The sequence below is a fragment of the Osmia lignaria genome, chromosome 15 (genome assembly GCF_051020975.1).
Source record: "Osmia lignaria lignaria isolate PbOS001 chromosome 15, iyOsmLign1, whole genome shotgun sequence".
In the NCBI taxonomy this organism is placed as follows: Eukaryota; Metazoa; Arthropoda; class Insecta; order Hymenoptera; family Megachilidae; genus Osmia; species Osmia lignaria.
The window spans coordinates 6,006,072-6,020,602 of NC_135046.1; the positions used below are offsets into that span (position 1 = coordinate 6,006,072).

Genomic DNA, 14,531 nt, shown 5'->3' on the forward strand with positions numbered 1-14,531 from the left:
AGACTCACACATACAACTCGCAATCTAGAGATCCACGGTTCAAATCCTTGATTCCCAACATTTTTTTTTTTTTAATGATAATTTGTCTCTTTTTGAATAAGTATTACATAAAAATTATCATAAAAAAAAAAATTTTTTGGGAGCAAGGATTTGATCCGAGGAACTTGAAGTTGCAAGTGGTAGATCTGCTCCGTGGTTAAACACATGACTCGTAATGTAAAGGTCCTCAGTTCAAATCCCGGGTTACTGTTTTTTTTCTTTTTTTTTTTTTACAATGATAATTTTTATGTAAGAGTTATTCAAAAAGAGACAAATTATCATTAAGAAAAAAAGAATGTTGGGAACCAAGGATTTGAACCGTTGATTTCTAGATTGCGAGCTGTATGTGTGAGTCTATCATACTTCTCAATGTAAGTAGTAACTAACTTTAATTATTAATATCTTTTAAACAATTAGCCGTCTGCCCACAAAACGGGATATAGGCGTGTTCAGCTCGACAAGCTCTACAAGCTGAAAAAGTTTCATTAATAAGTGAGTACAACACTTGGGTAGTTCCCCTTGTTAGTTAAGCGCAAAGCGATGGCACTTAGTGGCTGCACTGGTGTGCTTACTATTAGTTTTTCAAATACTTATCTATAAATTGTTGATAACACTTAAACGTAAATGAGAAGAATACACTTATTCTTATTAAATATCTGTTGCAAAAGTAACAATTAAACATTGATTCACTTCTTACGTTCAATTTATTTATTTTCCATTGAAGACTTTCAACACAGACTTTGAATGAACATATTTGTAGGACACACACTTATATTCACTATAGTCATCAAATGATATCTATCTCTATATAGTCGTATAGAAATAGAATTTGTAATTGTCATCAGTCCATTCGAAAACTCGAATGATTACAGTAACTTACACCACATAATCACTTTGGTTATTAATTAAACATTGTTAGAGAAATTTCAAATCGCATAGGAAGCTTACATTTAATAACGTCAATGATATCTGGACGATATAACAGAAAAATCTAATTAAAATAGTTATGAAAATTCACATTCAATACTAATCTCATTTAAAATACCATAAAAATATACTGAATGGAGATTAAATTTGGTGAGTTTCTGTCTTTTGCACAATAACAATCACCAAATTAGACACTGAATTTCAGGAATGCTTAAATGTTAGTTTCTATTATCGTCACTGTTTAAAAATGAACTTTTGTAACTTCCTCGTCGATGGATGCAACATTGTGTTGTCTGAACATTCCGTTTCCTGAAAGAAAGTCTTACTATCTCATAGATTTTTGTACGTAACTAAGAAAGAAAGTTTACTAGGTATCTTAAAAAGGTTGTTCACTGCAGGTTTTCTGTTTCGGAAGAAATAGAAAAGTTTTCTAACATTTTGCAATCTAAAGAACTTTTTTTACACAACCATTTTGAGACACCCTATACTATGCATGTAAGAGGAGCTTGATACTTTTATCACCAAGCTTTAGAACTGGCTCATCTGTCTCTTAAACAATCTTAACATGAAACTGAAAAATAGTTTAACTCAGTTTTTTTATTATAAACCCTCAATAAATTAAGTTAATAAAATCGCGATCATAGAATAAAAAACAATTAACTTTGAATCTGGAATGAAGATTTTTTTAAATGGTAAACATTTCAATTGCAGTTCACATAACTAATTTTAAACTTCATCAATGAGTTAAACTATTTCAATGAAATAAAAATATTTCATTATGATACTAGAAATCCTGGAACGTTTCGCTGAAATTACAAATCTCAATATAACAAAGAATAAAAGTCTGTTATGGAGATGAATATACTGTAACAAAAAATTATTATAAGCGAACCACATTAACAATAGGACTTTTCCCTCTGTACACGAAACTCAATTATCGCTCTGACGAAAATACCTTAAAAAATTCAATCATACTCACGTGATACGAAGGCACTTGAAACTCCACTGAACAGAGAAACAGGAGATTAAAATATTTCGACCCAGAAAAACGCGTTCCCGCGCGATCTTCCTTATTCTTCTATACACCTAAGAGGGATACACGAAAAACAGATGTTAAAAGTAAATGTTTCAAATGCTTCAAATGAAGCTTTACACAGATCGAATTAAACATACGCGTGATAACATATTGATAGTATCTTTTTTTTCTACATGTCAATTTTATTACTAATTAAAATTTAAATAACGTGCAGAGATTAAAACTTAATACAGATTAAACCACGTTTGGTATTTAACATATTGTATAATAAGTATTTGATACGATTTTTCTTTTTAATTTTTATTTCATTTCTATGTTAACGTAGTTAAGATACATTAAAACATTTAGAAGAAAGTTAAATAGATTTTATTATATTGTTTCCACATCACATCTTAATATTAATTAACGCTTCGCCGTTTTCTCTTTTTTCATTTTTTTTAATCTCTAGAAGAATTAAGTACGAAAATTCCAATGTAAACAGGCTGTTATAATTACTAGTATATAGATAAACATGTTTATTTATTTTTTGTCTGTTAATTGATTAGAATTTTAATTTGATTTTATGTCTTTGAATGGAACTTATAGCGCCAGTGGCACGGCTTTAGTCATTTGGATAACAAGTTAGGAAGACGCATCATACCTGGATCAAATACTTACATCTCTGAGATTACAGTAGTGTTAGTCTAAATTAGCGAAAATTCGTAGTTCACTTTTAATATTAATATCGTTGAGATTAGGATTTTGAAAATTTCTGCTTCCGATGAATTGCTGAAAAGCTTAGTTTGATTGCGAGTGTACTAATTTTTATTAATATCTCGAAAACTATGAATTTCTGGCAATTTAAACTAATACCATTATAATCCTTGAAAAATAAATTTTCAATCAAGATATGATTCTTCACCTACTCTTCCTAATAGCTAAAGCGGAGCTGCTACTTATACTGAATAGTTACAAGATTACAATGTCTTCCTTTCTTTTTTTTTGTTTTTTTATAACGTTGATGCTATATCATATCTTTACAATAAAGTACAGAAATTTATCAATTCGTATATTTTTTCACGTGTCACTATACACGTGTTCGTTAAAGCTTATTTATATTCTTTTTAAATTGTTTTAATTAGTTAAACACTATACACAATTAATATTACACGAATTACGGTACAATTTGCATAATCGTATGCAACTTATTTAATCATTCGTAAATTTACAATATTTACTTCATTTTTCTCTTTTAAACATGTATTGCTAATTTATTATAATACACACGACTGTCCGAGCTATGTTTAGTGCGTGAAGTATTAAAAACTAAAGAATACCTTTTCCTTTTAATTGAAGTATCGCGAATAAAAACGAACTTCTCAAAATATTTATATGTATATTTTATAGTTTTTCATCAAACTATATTGCCAATCACAAAACAAAAATGCAAAAACTTATCCAGGATAGATGTACAAAATGGAATAGCAAAAAGAGATACGAAACATTCAATCTATAGAAAAAAATGAAATTTCATGACACAGCTCCGACGGTTTTTTATTTCACAATTTTACTTGTTTGCATTCCATCGATCCTCTTGGTCCTCAAGCCTTCCACTCTGACGTGACGATTTTTTTTTTTTTTTATTTGGAAGAAAAATTAAATGAAAAGGATTCGAAGGAACGGGTATAAAAAGATCAATGGTCGATCTCGTGAATGTTGCGACATAAAATTAATTAATTCAGACCTTCTACGGGACGAATATTCATGATAAAAACATCGAAATCGCTGAGACACTTTTCATGGTATTTCAACTTATCCAGTGGCTAGAAAAGCACACGTCACTGAAATTCACCAGCGAAAGGAAAGAAATGGACACGAACACAAAACAGCATCTCTCAAAACGTACTCGTCAGAAAACAAGAGTAAATATCAATCTAACGGATATTCTAAATCGCCTAAGCAACTTCGAGAATCGAACGGATCTACTGTACCGATTCGACTGATCGTCACAATGCTATGAAAAGTTGTAATATCGTTTGGTTGAAGATTACGCGTTTAGAGCTATGAAAAAAATTGTCTCAGCAGGTGTTTTGGGTACGTAAAAATTAAGAGAAATTTTGGATGATTCTTTTGGGGGGGATTCTTTTACTTGGAGGGTCGTGAATACGGAGCGTTGCGGTAGCGCGAGCTTGAGCCCGATGTCGTTGTCGTCTTGTACGATTTCCATGCGCGGCTCGATGATTCCTCTGCGAATTTCATGGAGTGATTCATTTGCATTATTCCAGTTAATTTAATGCACCACGACGATATTATTAATCGGATGTTCTCCTAACTATGCTACGCGAAGCAACAGCGTTATGTTAATTCGAAACGTATAGTCCATGATATTTGATTGCACGCAATCATAATTTTTCTATGATATTGTCTATTGAATTTCAAATTAATATACTATATTTTTATCATGAATAACGACGAATAATAATTTATATCAGGTATCAATTATTCGTATATACTCTTGTTGATAAATATCCCGAAATACTCTTCATTATATTTATAGAAGGTGATAATATCGGTTAATCTAAATAAGTTATTTCTTCCTCTGTATGCCAATATTTAATTAACTTTATGTATTGCAGCGTTGTTAAAATATCCACTGATTATTTTGCTGAACTTGCAATATCTTCCGTTGAAACTGAATATATTAATTTGAAACTCTTGTCAGTAGACAGCAACACAAGAAAAGTATCACTACATTTAGTCAAATGTCGCGGACTATAATTGAACTGATCGTGAAAGGACTGAAGGATTTAGCTCAATTAAGATCACACACGGTTATGTGAAGCCATTCCATGACCGTTTTAGCTTTCAATATTATAGAAAATTTCGTTAATTCCGATTCAACGTATGGAAGAGAACGTATTTCAATTTTAAAGGAACAATACGCATTTCATTAATACAATAATCATCGTTTTATACTTCTTATATTTGTTCGATTTAATTATGAAATTGTTGCAAAAGTTCAAGAAATTACAAGAGTTAATTATTACAGCTATAAGCCATTATATTAATCTTTTTTTTTTTACTTTTTAGGATTCTGATATGTTTAAGTCTCTACTTAAGAACTTTAAGTATGTTAAACTAATTTTTATTGTCTATTTCATGCTCCGATAATTTTTCAAAGATTTTTAGATTATCAAATTGCTCGTTCAATGTGATTCAATTTGGAATATTTAATTTACGTATAAATTAATGTATTAAGATATTTTAACGGGAATTATGTTAACGTTGTGCACATCACGCATGCGAATATTTACGGTAATTTATATTTAATTAATTGTTAAATTTGTATACTAAGGAAACAGTAATGAGAAAAAAAAGTAGTACATTACCTGGATATTCGGATGTTTCGTAGTAGTCGTGCGAAGAGTGCGGGACAGCATCGTCATCGTACTCGTAAGTCGTGTACCTCGAGGAAGGATACATATCATGTCTAAATGACGTATAAAAGTACATGGCACATTAAACAACTAAATTATTCTACACATCGTATAGTCAGTGAAGAAAAGTACGAGTTGCATCAACTGTTAATTTCACGATGAAAAAAAAAATACAAACTTAACTTCAAATGTTTTGTTTGTTACAATTGACTGCCACACACATGTTGAACTTAGGATGGATCAATTACGAGATGCAAGAGGAAAGTCTTACGAACGAGTAAAACAGAGGTATCGGAGATACTGATACATTTCAACCCTTTGACTGCTGGGTACTCCAGGCTTAAACGTTTTATGTGTACGAAATAAGAATTAAGTCAATGACACTTATCATTTTTCTTTTTTATTTCATTTCATTTCTCAATTTATTTTTTCATTGCTTTATTACATCATTATAATCTAATAACATATGGTATGTAATTAGTAATATGCATTAATAATTTTTATTTGATTATAATTAAGATACACAAGAAACATACTATGGACGTATATGTGCGCCCATAGTCGTCATCGACAGCTTTCACCTGATGCATATCTGCGTCCATAGCAGTCAAAGGGTTAAAGAACAATATCTCTAAAGATAAGCTCGAATTTGAATATTGACATTATCTTTTGATTTAATTGAAATAATTCAAGTTCAGAAGGTGTAACCAAAGTTCGACCTCCAACCAGCTAATTCGGAAACGGTTTGAGATAGAGAAAGAATATTTCACAAACTATTATCTATTTAAATTTTTAATATTCATATTGATCTGCTACAGAAGTAGCTAAGAATTTTCAAAAATATGAATAAACTAGAAATCACGAATAGTGAAGAAACTTAGCATTTGATAAGAGAGACATATTCTTGCGGAAATTAGAAAAGTATTATTAATAACCCTCTCTAACAAAATGTGTATTATACTTACCCCGACGCCGATGTGTAATGCCGATCTCCATATCGACTACTACCACTGGTAGACGTGTGATAATCATAATCATGATGGGATCCAACGCGATTGCTTGGAGGAGGGGTAGCAGTCTCGTAACTAAAAATAAAACAATTTCCATACGTTTTAAAAAACATTTGAAAGAACATCCATCTTTAGTGGATAAACATAAACTCTTACCCATAGCTCTGATCCATAGCAACTCTAGCGCGGTCCAAAATGGAGAAGACTTTACTTTTTGCTGATACTTGACGCGAAATTGGCCCTCGACTAGAAGGTGGTGGAAGTATAGCCGCTAAATTAAAAATATTAAAAAATACATAGATAGCCAAATCATAGTATTTTTTACTTTGAACCTTAAGACATTATCCAGAGGATAGATTGTAAGAAACTAAATTAGCTACTGGCAATATTCCAGTGATGTATCACTGTTTCTCCATCATCTTAATTACCTCTGGAAGATCGTGGCATCGTAGGTCTTGCAGTGGGTCTCAGTATTCCACCGCCACTTGGCACGCCTCTTATAGAAGGCCTTCTGTCGTCGGCACTCGTTGGATCATCGGTCATGCTCATCTCCATTTCTCGCATTTGTTCCTGACGTATATTATCGTTATTATCAGGAATCAAATACTTCCTAACTTCGGCCAATGCGAACGCGATACGGGCATAAGCCTCCGCAGGAGGTGCTAGAGCTGTTATCTCAACGTGAAGATCATCCGAAAGATGAGCATATTTTGGATCAAGAGACATACGGCATTCTTCTTCCTAAATGAACAGTAACTTCAGCGGTACTCAAAAATTTCTTTATGTTATTATTTTTTAAATCCTTTTATCCGGATAAATTGTGGTAGTTACCTTTTGACGATCTTTCATTGATCCTCGTCCTAGCACCGCCATTTTACACATCGTTTCTTCTTGCAAACGTTTCATAGAATTACCTTTGGGACCCAATAACTTTCCAACGAAATTAAACTGGAAGTAATATTACTGTATAAGTTTATTCCTATTTGCATAAAGAGCATAAAAAGAACGCGATTACCTTTGGATGTTCCCGAACAGGTACCAATACTTTAACCGAAACACGAATCGGTTTTTCGCGATAAATATCTACATATTTCGGATCCCTTACTGGTTTTCCAATGGCTTGAGTCTTCTGAATTTCTGTAGAATAAATCATTCACCTTTGATTCGAGATTATTTTCATTATCATGATTTCGAACATTATTTCATTTTCTTCAGGTGAATAAATCAATTAAACGTACATTAATTTATTTATTACAGAAATGTTAATAAACAAGTAATTACATGTTTAAATAAAAAGTATACTTAATAATAAAAGTACCTAAAAATTTTAAGTACTGTATTTCATTAATATATTGAAACGGGTATGACTTGTATTTCTAATTTTACATTAATAAACAAAAAATAATAGCTACTATAAAAGTAAAAAGTTATCTGTTAATAATGTCTATTATAAAATAAATTGATATTAAGTAATATATGTATATATACATTTCATTTGACACACTTAACTTATAAAGGTAACAATACTTAAAGGTAACTGTGGACAATTAATCAACTTAATTGAAGTTATGAATGACAAGCCTAACCTTAAGCATCACTCATTAGACTTATTTAGCCTAACCATAAAATTGTATGGAATAAGAGATTAAAACTGCATGGGAAATAAGCATAACACTAATACAAGAAAAACAAATTTGCAACAAAATAGGACACATCAATGAGAATAGTAATAATAATGGAGCTAAAATAAAAAAAGAAGGTGAATACTAATGTAATTACAACAATAAATATTACCTTGATCGAGTAGTCTAGTTGCATTAGGCCATTTCTGCGAATCCAATTCAACTTTTTCTTGCAAAAGCTCCCGAACATATTCTCCGGCTTTGTCAACTTGATGCTCTTTTTCATCTCGTTCTTTCTCCGATGATACTCTTACTTTAACGTCGGCATTTTCATCTCTTTGATATTTGTACTCACCGTTGCTCTGTCTATCACTCATGACTGATACCCTCTTATCAAATACTTCGGTAGTGATAAACAGAAAAAAATAACGGTTTTGTTAGTCAGGTAAAAGACGGAAGCTGATCATTAAACGGAGCAGACGTGAGTTTACAGCAAAGTTACAATGGCTGAACGCTCACTATTCCATCTCTTACAAACCTTAAGGTGTATATTCATGCATATACTGACTCACTTGTTACTCTTAGATTATTCAGATAATATCTATATGTAATCTAACATAAGTTCAATACTCTAATGTAATAAGATATCTTTCTTTATAATTTAAACACTATCTATATATATTCAGAAACATACTAAATTTAATGGGATGTAGGGGGAATCTCCTACTATTAGACTAACTCATTTTTAGTTAAAATCTGTTTATTTGTTATGAACTTAAGTTTTTTAATTTGCTTTCAATTTTGAAACATTGTATGCCGGTAGATATGAACGGAGTTTTAGACAGAGAAATACTATCCTCTTCTGTCATGGAGAAGTTGTATAGAGTGAGTCGTGAGTCAAGTTGATGGAGGGAAGTCCCATCTCCTCATATCCTTTTTAACTGAATGAAATATTTGGAGCTAGGAAGTAATAATATATATTTATCTAATCTAATAAGAGAAAATAATTCAAAAGTATTTAATAGATATGTTCTATGATTTCTCCAAATTTTGAGTATGTTATAAGTTGGTGAATAGGTGTTTTTATTATGTACAGATGGCGAGAATATCGAAAATATTAGCATAAGTAAATTATTGAACGTAACCTCGCAAGATGATAATGTACGTTTTCGGTTTTTAATTATGTATAAAAGTCGTAAATTAGTGTAAACAAATATTTTAAAAATGAGTCATATAGTAGTAATACGAAACTATAAGCCGGGTGATGAAATTCACTGTAAAGAGTTAGCAAAATCCGGTGTTATGTCATCTTTAAGCTCAACATTTTTTGGAATTGTATTAAAGGAATTAACATTCCAGTTGATGATACTATTCGCCGCTATAATGTTCATTTTCTTTGGATTGCCTCTCACAGTTTGTTTCTTAGTTATACCCCTTGTTATTTTTCTTGTGTATGTTGGAACTTACATAGCTTTCACTGCGAAAACTATGGAAGTTAGTGAAGAAGTTTCTAATATACCAAGGTAAAGTTTCCTTTTATTTATGTGCATTCATTTCTATTCATTTTAATAATTATTTAAAATTATCAGCTTCTTTGCTATTGCTTAATATCTCATATTTTTTATGAGCTTAAAAGTACATATACATAAAAAGTTAAATGAAGTAAAACAATTTTAACGGAAGAAATTTCATTGTATAAACTGCATCATCTATTACAACAGGATGTACATGTCCAATGCATTTTCATGCTGTTGGGTTGCTGAAGCATTTGAACCTTACCTAATGACAAATGATCCAAAGAATATACATTACACCATTATGACAGAACAGCAGTTTCGTGATTCAAACATTGATATTTCATCTCAAATAAAAAGGATTGTAGGAACTGTTGCTTTGTGTAAAAGTCATAGATTAGACAAAGGTGCATGGATCAAAAGACTCTATGTACATGAGAGATATAGAAGGAAAGGAATAGCTTCATGTTTAATTAATGTTGCTGTACAGTTTGCTATGGATCAAGGGTATAGCTGTGCTAATATTGTTGCTTCTGAATATACAGAAGGTGGAAGAGAACTATGTCTTAAAAAAGGTTTCGAGTTGCAACAAATGTATCATAAACCTATATTGGGTCCACTCATATCTACATTAATGTATGAATTGACATATCAGATTAAACCTGGTGAAGATGATTATGTGCCTACCGAATACAACAGATCAATGCTTAATCAATAAGAATTAGATCTGATATTTGATCTAATGCTTGAGCTGAATTTTTGATACATTCATAAACTCAAACATATATTTCCAGAGAAAATGTTTCTAAAAGTTAAATTTATAACTAATTAAATAGAACTACTTATATTTTATATAGAAACATATTGAAAGTATAATGTGGTAATAAATGTTTATTATATAATTCAACATTTAATATAACAACAAAATATAACTTTATGTTGCATGAATCATATGTATAGAAGAATGTAACAAAATATATTTTCTTACTTTCTTACATTTTTCCAATATATTTGAACCTCGTTATTCTCCCAATGTCGTTCTGTTATTTTACTAATGTATCTGAAATAATAGAAAAATTATTTTATTTATACATATATATTTGTAGTATGTAAAGAAGCAGCATTAGTCACTTATGAGCTTTATGGACTGGCGTTATTTCACTACTTAATGAATTTTCAATTCATTTTGTTAGCAGTATTATGAAAATGATTCTTGTGTTATGCAGGAATTTTTACTTTAATAACTCACCAACTTAGAGATGAAGTATTATATGAAAGTCTGAAGACTTATGTATCACAGAAATGTATGGATAAGATATAATCCTACATTAGACACTTTAAAAAACTCTGATAGCTGGAACTAGGGGCACATAGAAGAGAGCATTTATTTTTCAAGATATGTGACTTTAGATTTTATAACAGAATACTCTACAAAAGAACTTGAATAAGTAGTATGAAAGGGCTGGGAGGATGCAAGATAAGGCATGCTTTCTTTCAAATTATTTCCTGAAACATTACTTTAGCCTGAATTTTGTATATAACTTAATACATACAATTCATTAAACAGCATTGCCTTATTCTTGCAATGAATCTTGGTAATAGCCTCAACACAGTATGAAATGTTTAATATAATATGAAAAACCATTACAAATAAGCTCCATACAGTTGATCATAATAGCAAATCTTTGTCACAGAATAATTGTATTTTTATACTTTCATATAGTTCTTATAAAGATCATTAAATAATATTAATTATTAATAACATGATACATTTTCCTCATGATTATGCAAAGATAATAATATTGTCTTACTAATTTATTATTATACTCACTTTTCTTGAACTTCTTGTAATAGAGTTTCCTCCCTTTCTGTAATGCCATTTTTAAGTACATTAAGGTTCATCTTCAATTCTTTTAAGTTTTGAATTCCAACCAGGTAAGTGGCTATGTCTTCACATTGCATAGTGTACCATAATGCTAATTTTGCTAATTCAGTATCATGCTCCTGGAAATATAATCTTTCAATATGGTAGTTAAAATATTTTTATTAAATACTAAAGGTATATTTTTTCACCTTGCAATAATTTCCAGCCTCTGCGCATATCTTTTTCGTATTATCCGAACTTGGATGCCAAGATGGTGGACCATTATTAGTTAATAATCCCATACATGGTGCTGCAGCATTAATTATGCCAATGTTGTGCTTCTAAATTAGAAAAATTAGAAAAAATATATGACATATTTATCTATTATGTTATGTAATTAATTTATTACACTGTGGTAAAATTGTACCTTAAAAAATGGAATGTATTCGCACAAAGTATTGTCTATTAACGTGTATCTTGCATAGCTTAGGATTACACTTATGTTAATATTACTTTTCTCGATACATTTTTTTAAAACCGATACCGGATATCCGGTGATACCAATGTGTTTCGCTTTACCCTCCGCAACTTTCCTCGATAATTCCGGTAAAGTTTGGGTAATTATTACGTCCAAGCTTTGTGCAAATTCAATGTCGTGAACCTGTGTGTATCAAAGAATTCAGTAATCAACGAAGTTAAATGAGGAGTTGAAAAATGTTTTATTACCTGTATGACATCCACGTAATCTAAATCGAGAAGTTTTAAACTTTTATTGAAACTGTTTCTAGTTTTCTCTTTCGAGAAATCAAACATATTTTCGTAATTTAATTCATATCTTCCGACTTTTGTCGCGATATAATATGCTTGACGAGGAATGTCTTTGAGAGCCTAAAATTAATATGACAATACGAATGTTAAACATAATTTTTGGAAAAGTAATTTGTACGTAATATGGGCGTTGTTTATTTAAAAGAAAATATTGAAGTACTTTTCCAATGATGGTCTCAGAACGGCCTTGGCCATACCATGGTGCAGTATCAATATAATTAATTCCCTGCTTGATGCCTTGACGTATTACTTCAATAGCTTCTTCTTCATCGAATTCTCTATCGACGCAATAAAATGTATTAAAAAGATAATAAGAAGGTTTTTAAAAATTCTTTTACAAAATTTATGTAATGTTTACAATTTCTGGATGTACGCAGAATGATATCGTAGACATTTAATTGTATGGAGTTTATTTATTAGAATTATTTGTAATAACTAACCCATAATGGCAACCAAATATTCCACCACCAAGTGATAATTTACTAACTAATAAGCCGGTTTTGCCAAGTGGCCTATATTCCATTGTTTTCACAGCTTTCAGGTCGTGAAAACCTTCGACGTAAGTCGGCGGTAACATTTTTCTAAGTGTTATTAATAAATTCAGTCAATTACAAGTAGAAGAATATCATTTATTTATGCGAATTTGTTTTTTTCATTCGATTTATTTAAACAGACAAATAAAAGTTAATTTTAAAATTAAAGGATTTGATATTCCAGTGTCTATCGCAAAAATATATTTAAAATAATAAAAATCTGAAAGCAAGTAGGAACTAAGAAATTTATTAAGACGATTTTTCTTAATATTTGATAAGTACGAGTATAATTAGAATTGTATATTGTTATCTGTAAATAAATTGAATTAGAACAGATAATAAATCACTTTTTAAAATAAAAGTTTAGGAGATATTGAAACTGTTACAATAAAGAGAAAAAAAGTCGCTTGTGCCCCACCAAGAGCATTATCGTTTTCTTTTTAGTATTTTTATTATAAAGTAAATACGTAAGTATGTACTGATATTCTTTCTTGATCTATTCTAAACGTAAACAAAATTTGTTTGATTCCACCTATCTAAAAAGTTTGTAGTCTTTTATCTCTATTTTACTTATTTTTAGTTTTATCTCTTACTTTCTCTTTTTTTGCTCTTAAATCTCGTAAAAAATTAAAACAAGAGACAAAACTTTTAATAGAACTTTCTAATAATTATCGAATAATTTTTATTACCAAATTTTATAAATATCATCAATAATAAATTAAAAATTCTACTTGCATTCATTTCATCATTATTAATATTTCGGATGTTAGAATATAAATGAAAATTTTCATACTTATTATTTACAATGCACAGTTATATAATGTAAATAAACAGGCTATTTATATGCACGTAAAATATATTTTGTTTTTATATTATTAATGTTCAAGGGCTCTTGAAGTTGAAGAATAAGATATTGTATATATTTTTGTGAAAGTTGGAAGTAATCAATTAACATGTCAAGATAGTATTATCATTAAGCTAAGGTATATCTGCTAAGCTGCAATTGCAAACAACCTGGATTAATAAGAATGAGTACTCAATAAACACGTATCATATAACTCGAACCAATACTTTTATATATACTTTAGTACTCCGTCACCACATATCAAATTCAATTGTGAATAAATGAATATTACTTTTTTAGCGTATTTGCAAATAAACAAAATTTTCTACTCATTTGTCAAACTTTTGCACCCGTTAAACAACTTTAACACAATTCTACAAACCAACACTCGAGAGGAGGAACCAGCACCAGTACTGAATAAGCGACGCAGGTTCTCGATTTTATAGACAAAAATTTTGATATGTACTCCTCTATTGCCATCCTTTTGAACTACAGTTCTAATATCATGTCTGTTTTATTGATCCGAATGCAAAGAAACTTTAAAGGAAATTGCATTACCGATGACAGATAAATTACGTTTGCCGCCAAAACTGCTGTTTCGACAGAGTTAAATCCAATATGGCGTCCGGTGCTTCGAACGAATAAGGCGCGAGTGTTAATTTGTGATCTTAATGAAGAAAATATCGTTTATTAGTGTAATCCCTGCTACAAATGTGGTGAGTAATATACCGTCAATCATAATATTGTAATTATTCGTAGCTTTTGATTCATGCAAGTGCATAAACGTTTTAAATTTGATCCTCCAACCTATGCTGTTGGCGTGAATGCGAAACTAGTAACGAAATAAAACGTATCGCTACGAACTGAAAGTAACGAAGGGAATTCGGGGATTTTTATG

The 14,531-nt window shown here is 30.3% G+C and overlaps 3 protein-coding genes across 12 annotated transcripts; 1 reads left to right on the forward strand and 2 right to left on the reverse strand.

Moving 5' to 3' along the window:
* Positions 1-1,729: 1,729 nt before the first annotated feature.
* Positions 1,730-8,593, reverse strand: LOC117612058 (KH domain-containing, RNA-binding, signal transduction-associated protein 3). 4 transcript variants are annotated; one of them, XM_034340737.2, is made up of 8 exons: positions 8,223-8,593; positions 7,444-7,565; positions 7,260-7,376; positions 6,857-7,169; positions 6,585-6,699; positions 6,384-6,503; positions 5,371-5,471; positions 1,730-2,052 (listed from the first exon to the last, which is right to left on the reverse strand). In XM_034340737.2, exons 1-8 carry the CDS (start codon positions 8,425-8,427, stop codon positions 2,045-2,047), a joined length of 1,101 nt encoding a protein of 366 aa, XP_034196628.1. In that variant the 5' UTR covers positions 8,428-8,593; the 3' UTR covers positions 1,730-2,044. The 4 variants fall into 4 exon arrangements, with proteins under 4 accessions (XP_034196628.1, XP_034196629.1, XP_034196626.1 ...); XM_034340738.2 differs by having other exon boundaries at positions 1,732-2,052; positions 5,371-5,447; positions 8,223-8,592; XM_034340735.2 differs by lacking the exon at positions 1,730-2,052 and adding an exon at positions 2,973-4,227.
* Positions 8,594-8,870: 277 nt separating this feature from the next.
* Positions 8,871-10,433, forward strand: LOC117612061 (N-acetyltransferase family 8 member 3). Its single transcript, XM_034340745.2, has 2 exons — positions 8,871-9,573; positions 9,772-10,433. The coding sequence occupies exons 1-2, from the start codon at positions 9,275-9,277 to the stop codon at positions 10,280-10,282; spliced, it is 810 nt and encodes a 269-aa protein (XP_034196636.2). The 5' UTR covers positions 8,871-9,274; the 3' UTR covers positions 10,283-10,433.
* A 7-nt stretch (positions 10,434-10,440) lies between these two features.
* LOC117612059 (uncharacterized) lies at positions 10,441-14,105 on the reverse strand. Of its 7 annotated transcripts, XR_004583294.2 has the most exons (9): positions 13,926-14,064; positions 12,697-12,837; positions 12,417-12,534; positions 12,155-12,316; positions 11,856-12,089; positions 11,638-11,769; positions 11,396-11,568; positions 10,814-10,924; positions 10,441-10,624 (listed from the first exon to the last, which is right to left on the reverse strand). XR_004583294.2 is itself a non-coding variant. In XM_034340742.2 (8 exons), the coding sequence occupies exons 2-8, from the start codon at positions 12,831-12,833 to the stop codon at positions 10,549-10,551; spliced, it is 1,032 nt and encodes a 343-aa protein (XP_034196633.2). In that variant the 5' UTR covers positions 12,834-12,837; positions 14,016-14,105; the 3' UTR covers positions 10,441-10,548. The 7 variants fall into 7 exon arrangements, 6 of the variants coding, with proteins under 6 accessions (XP_034196633.2, XP_034196630.2, XP_034196632.2 ...); XM_034340742.2 differs by lacking the exon at positions 10,814-10,924 and having other exon boundaries at positions 14,016-14,105; XM_034340739.2 differs by lacking the exon at positions 10,814-10,924 and having other exon boundaries at positions 13,926-14,063.
* Positions 14,106-14,531: the final 426 nt, after the last annotated feature.

Excerpts from the sequence above, each read along its gene's own strand:
- LOC117612058 (XM_034340735.2), bottom strand. The coding sequence starts at position 8,427 with ATGAGTGATAGACAGAGCAACGGTGAGTACAAATATCAAAGAGATGAA. Across the intron at positions 7,566-8,222 it reads AACTAGACTACTCGATCAAG|AAATTCAGAAGACTCAAGCC; the intron begins GTAATATTTATT and ends TTTATTCTACAG. Across the intron at positions 6,700-6,856 it reads GATGCCACGATCTTCCAGAG|CGGCTATACTTCCACCACCT; the intron begins GTAATTAAGATG and ends TTTTTAATTTAG.
- LOC117612061 (XM_034340745.2), top strand. The coding sequence starts at position 9,275 with ATGAGTCATATAGTAGTAATACGAAACTATAAGCCGGGTGATGAAATT. Across the intron at positions 9,574-9,771 it reads GAAGTTTCTAATATACCAAG|GATGTACATGTCCAATGCAT; the intron begins GTAAAGTTTCCT and ends CTATTACAACAG.
- LOC117612059 (XM_034340739.2), bottom strand. The coding sequence starts at position 13,966 with ATGAGTAGAAAATTTTGTTTATTTGCAAATACGCTAAAAAA. Across the intron at positions 12,317-12,416 it reads CTGAGACCATCATTGGAAAA|GCTCTCAAAGACATTCCTCG; the intron begins GTACTTCAATAT and ends TATTAATTTTAG. Across the intron at positions 11,770-11,855 it reads AATACATTCCATTTTTTAAG|AAGCACAACATTGGCATAAT; the intron begins GTACAATTTTAC and ends TTTCTAATTTAG.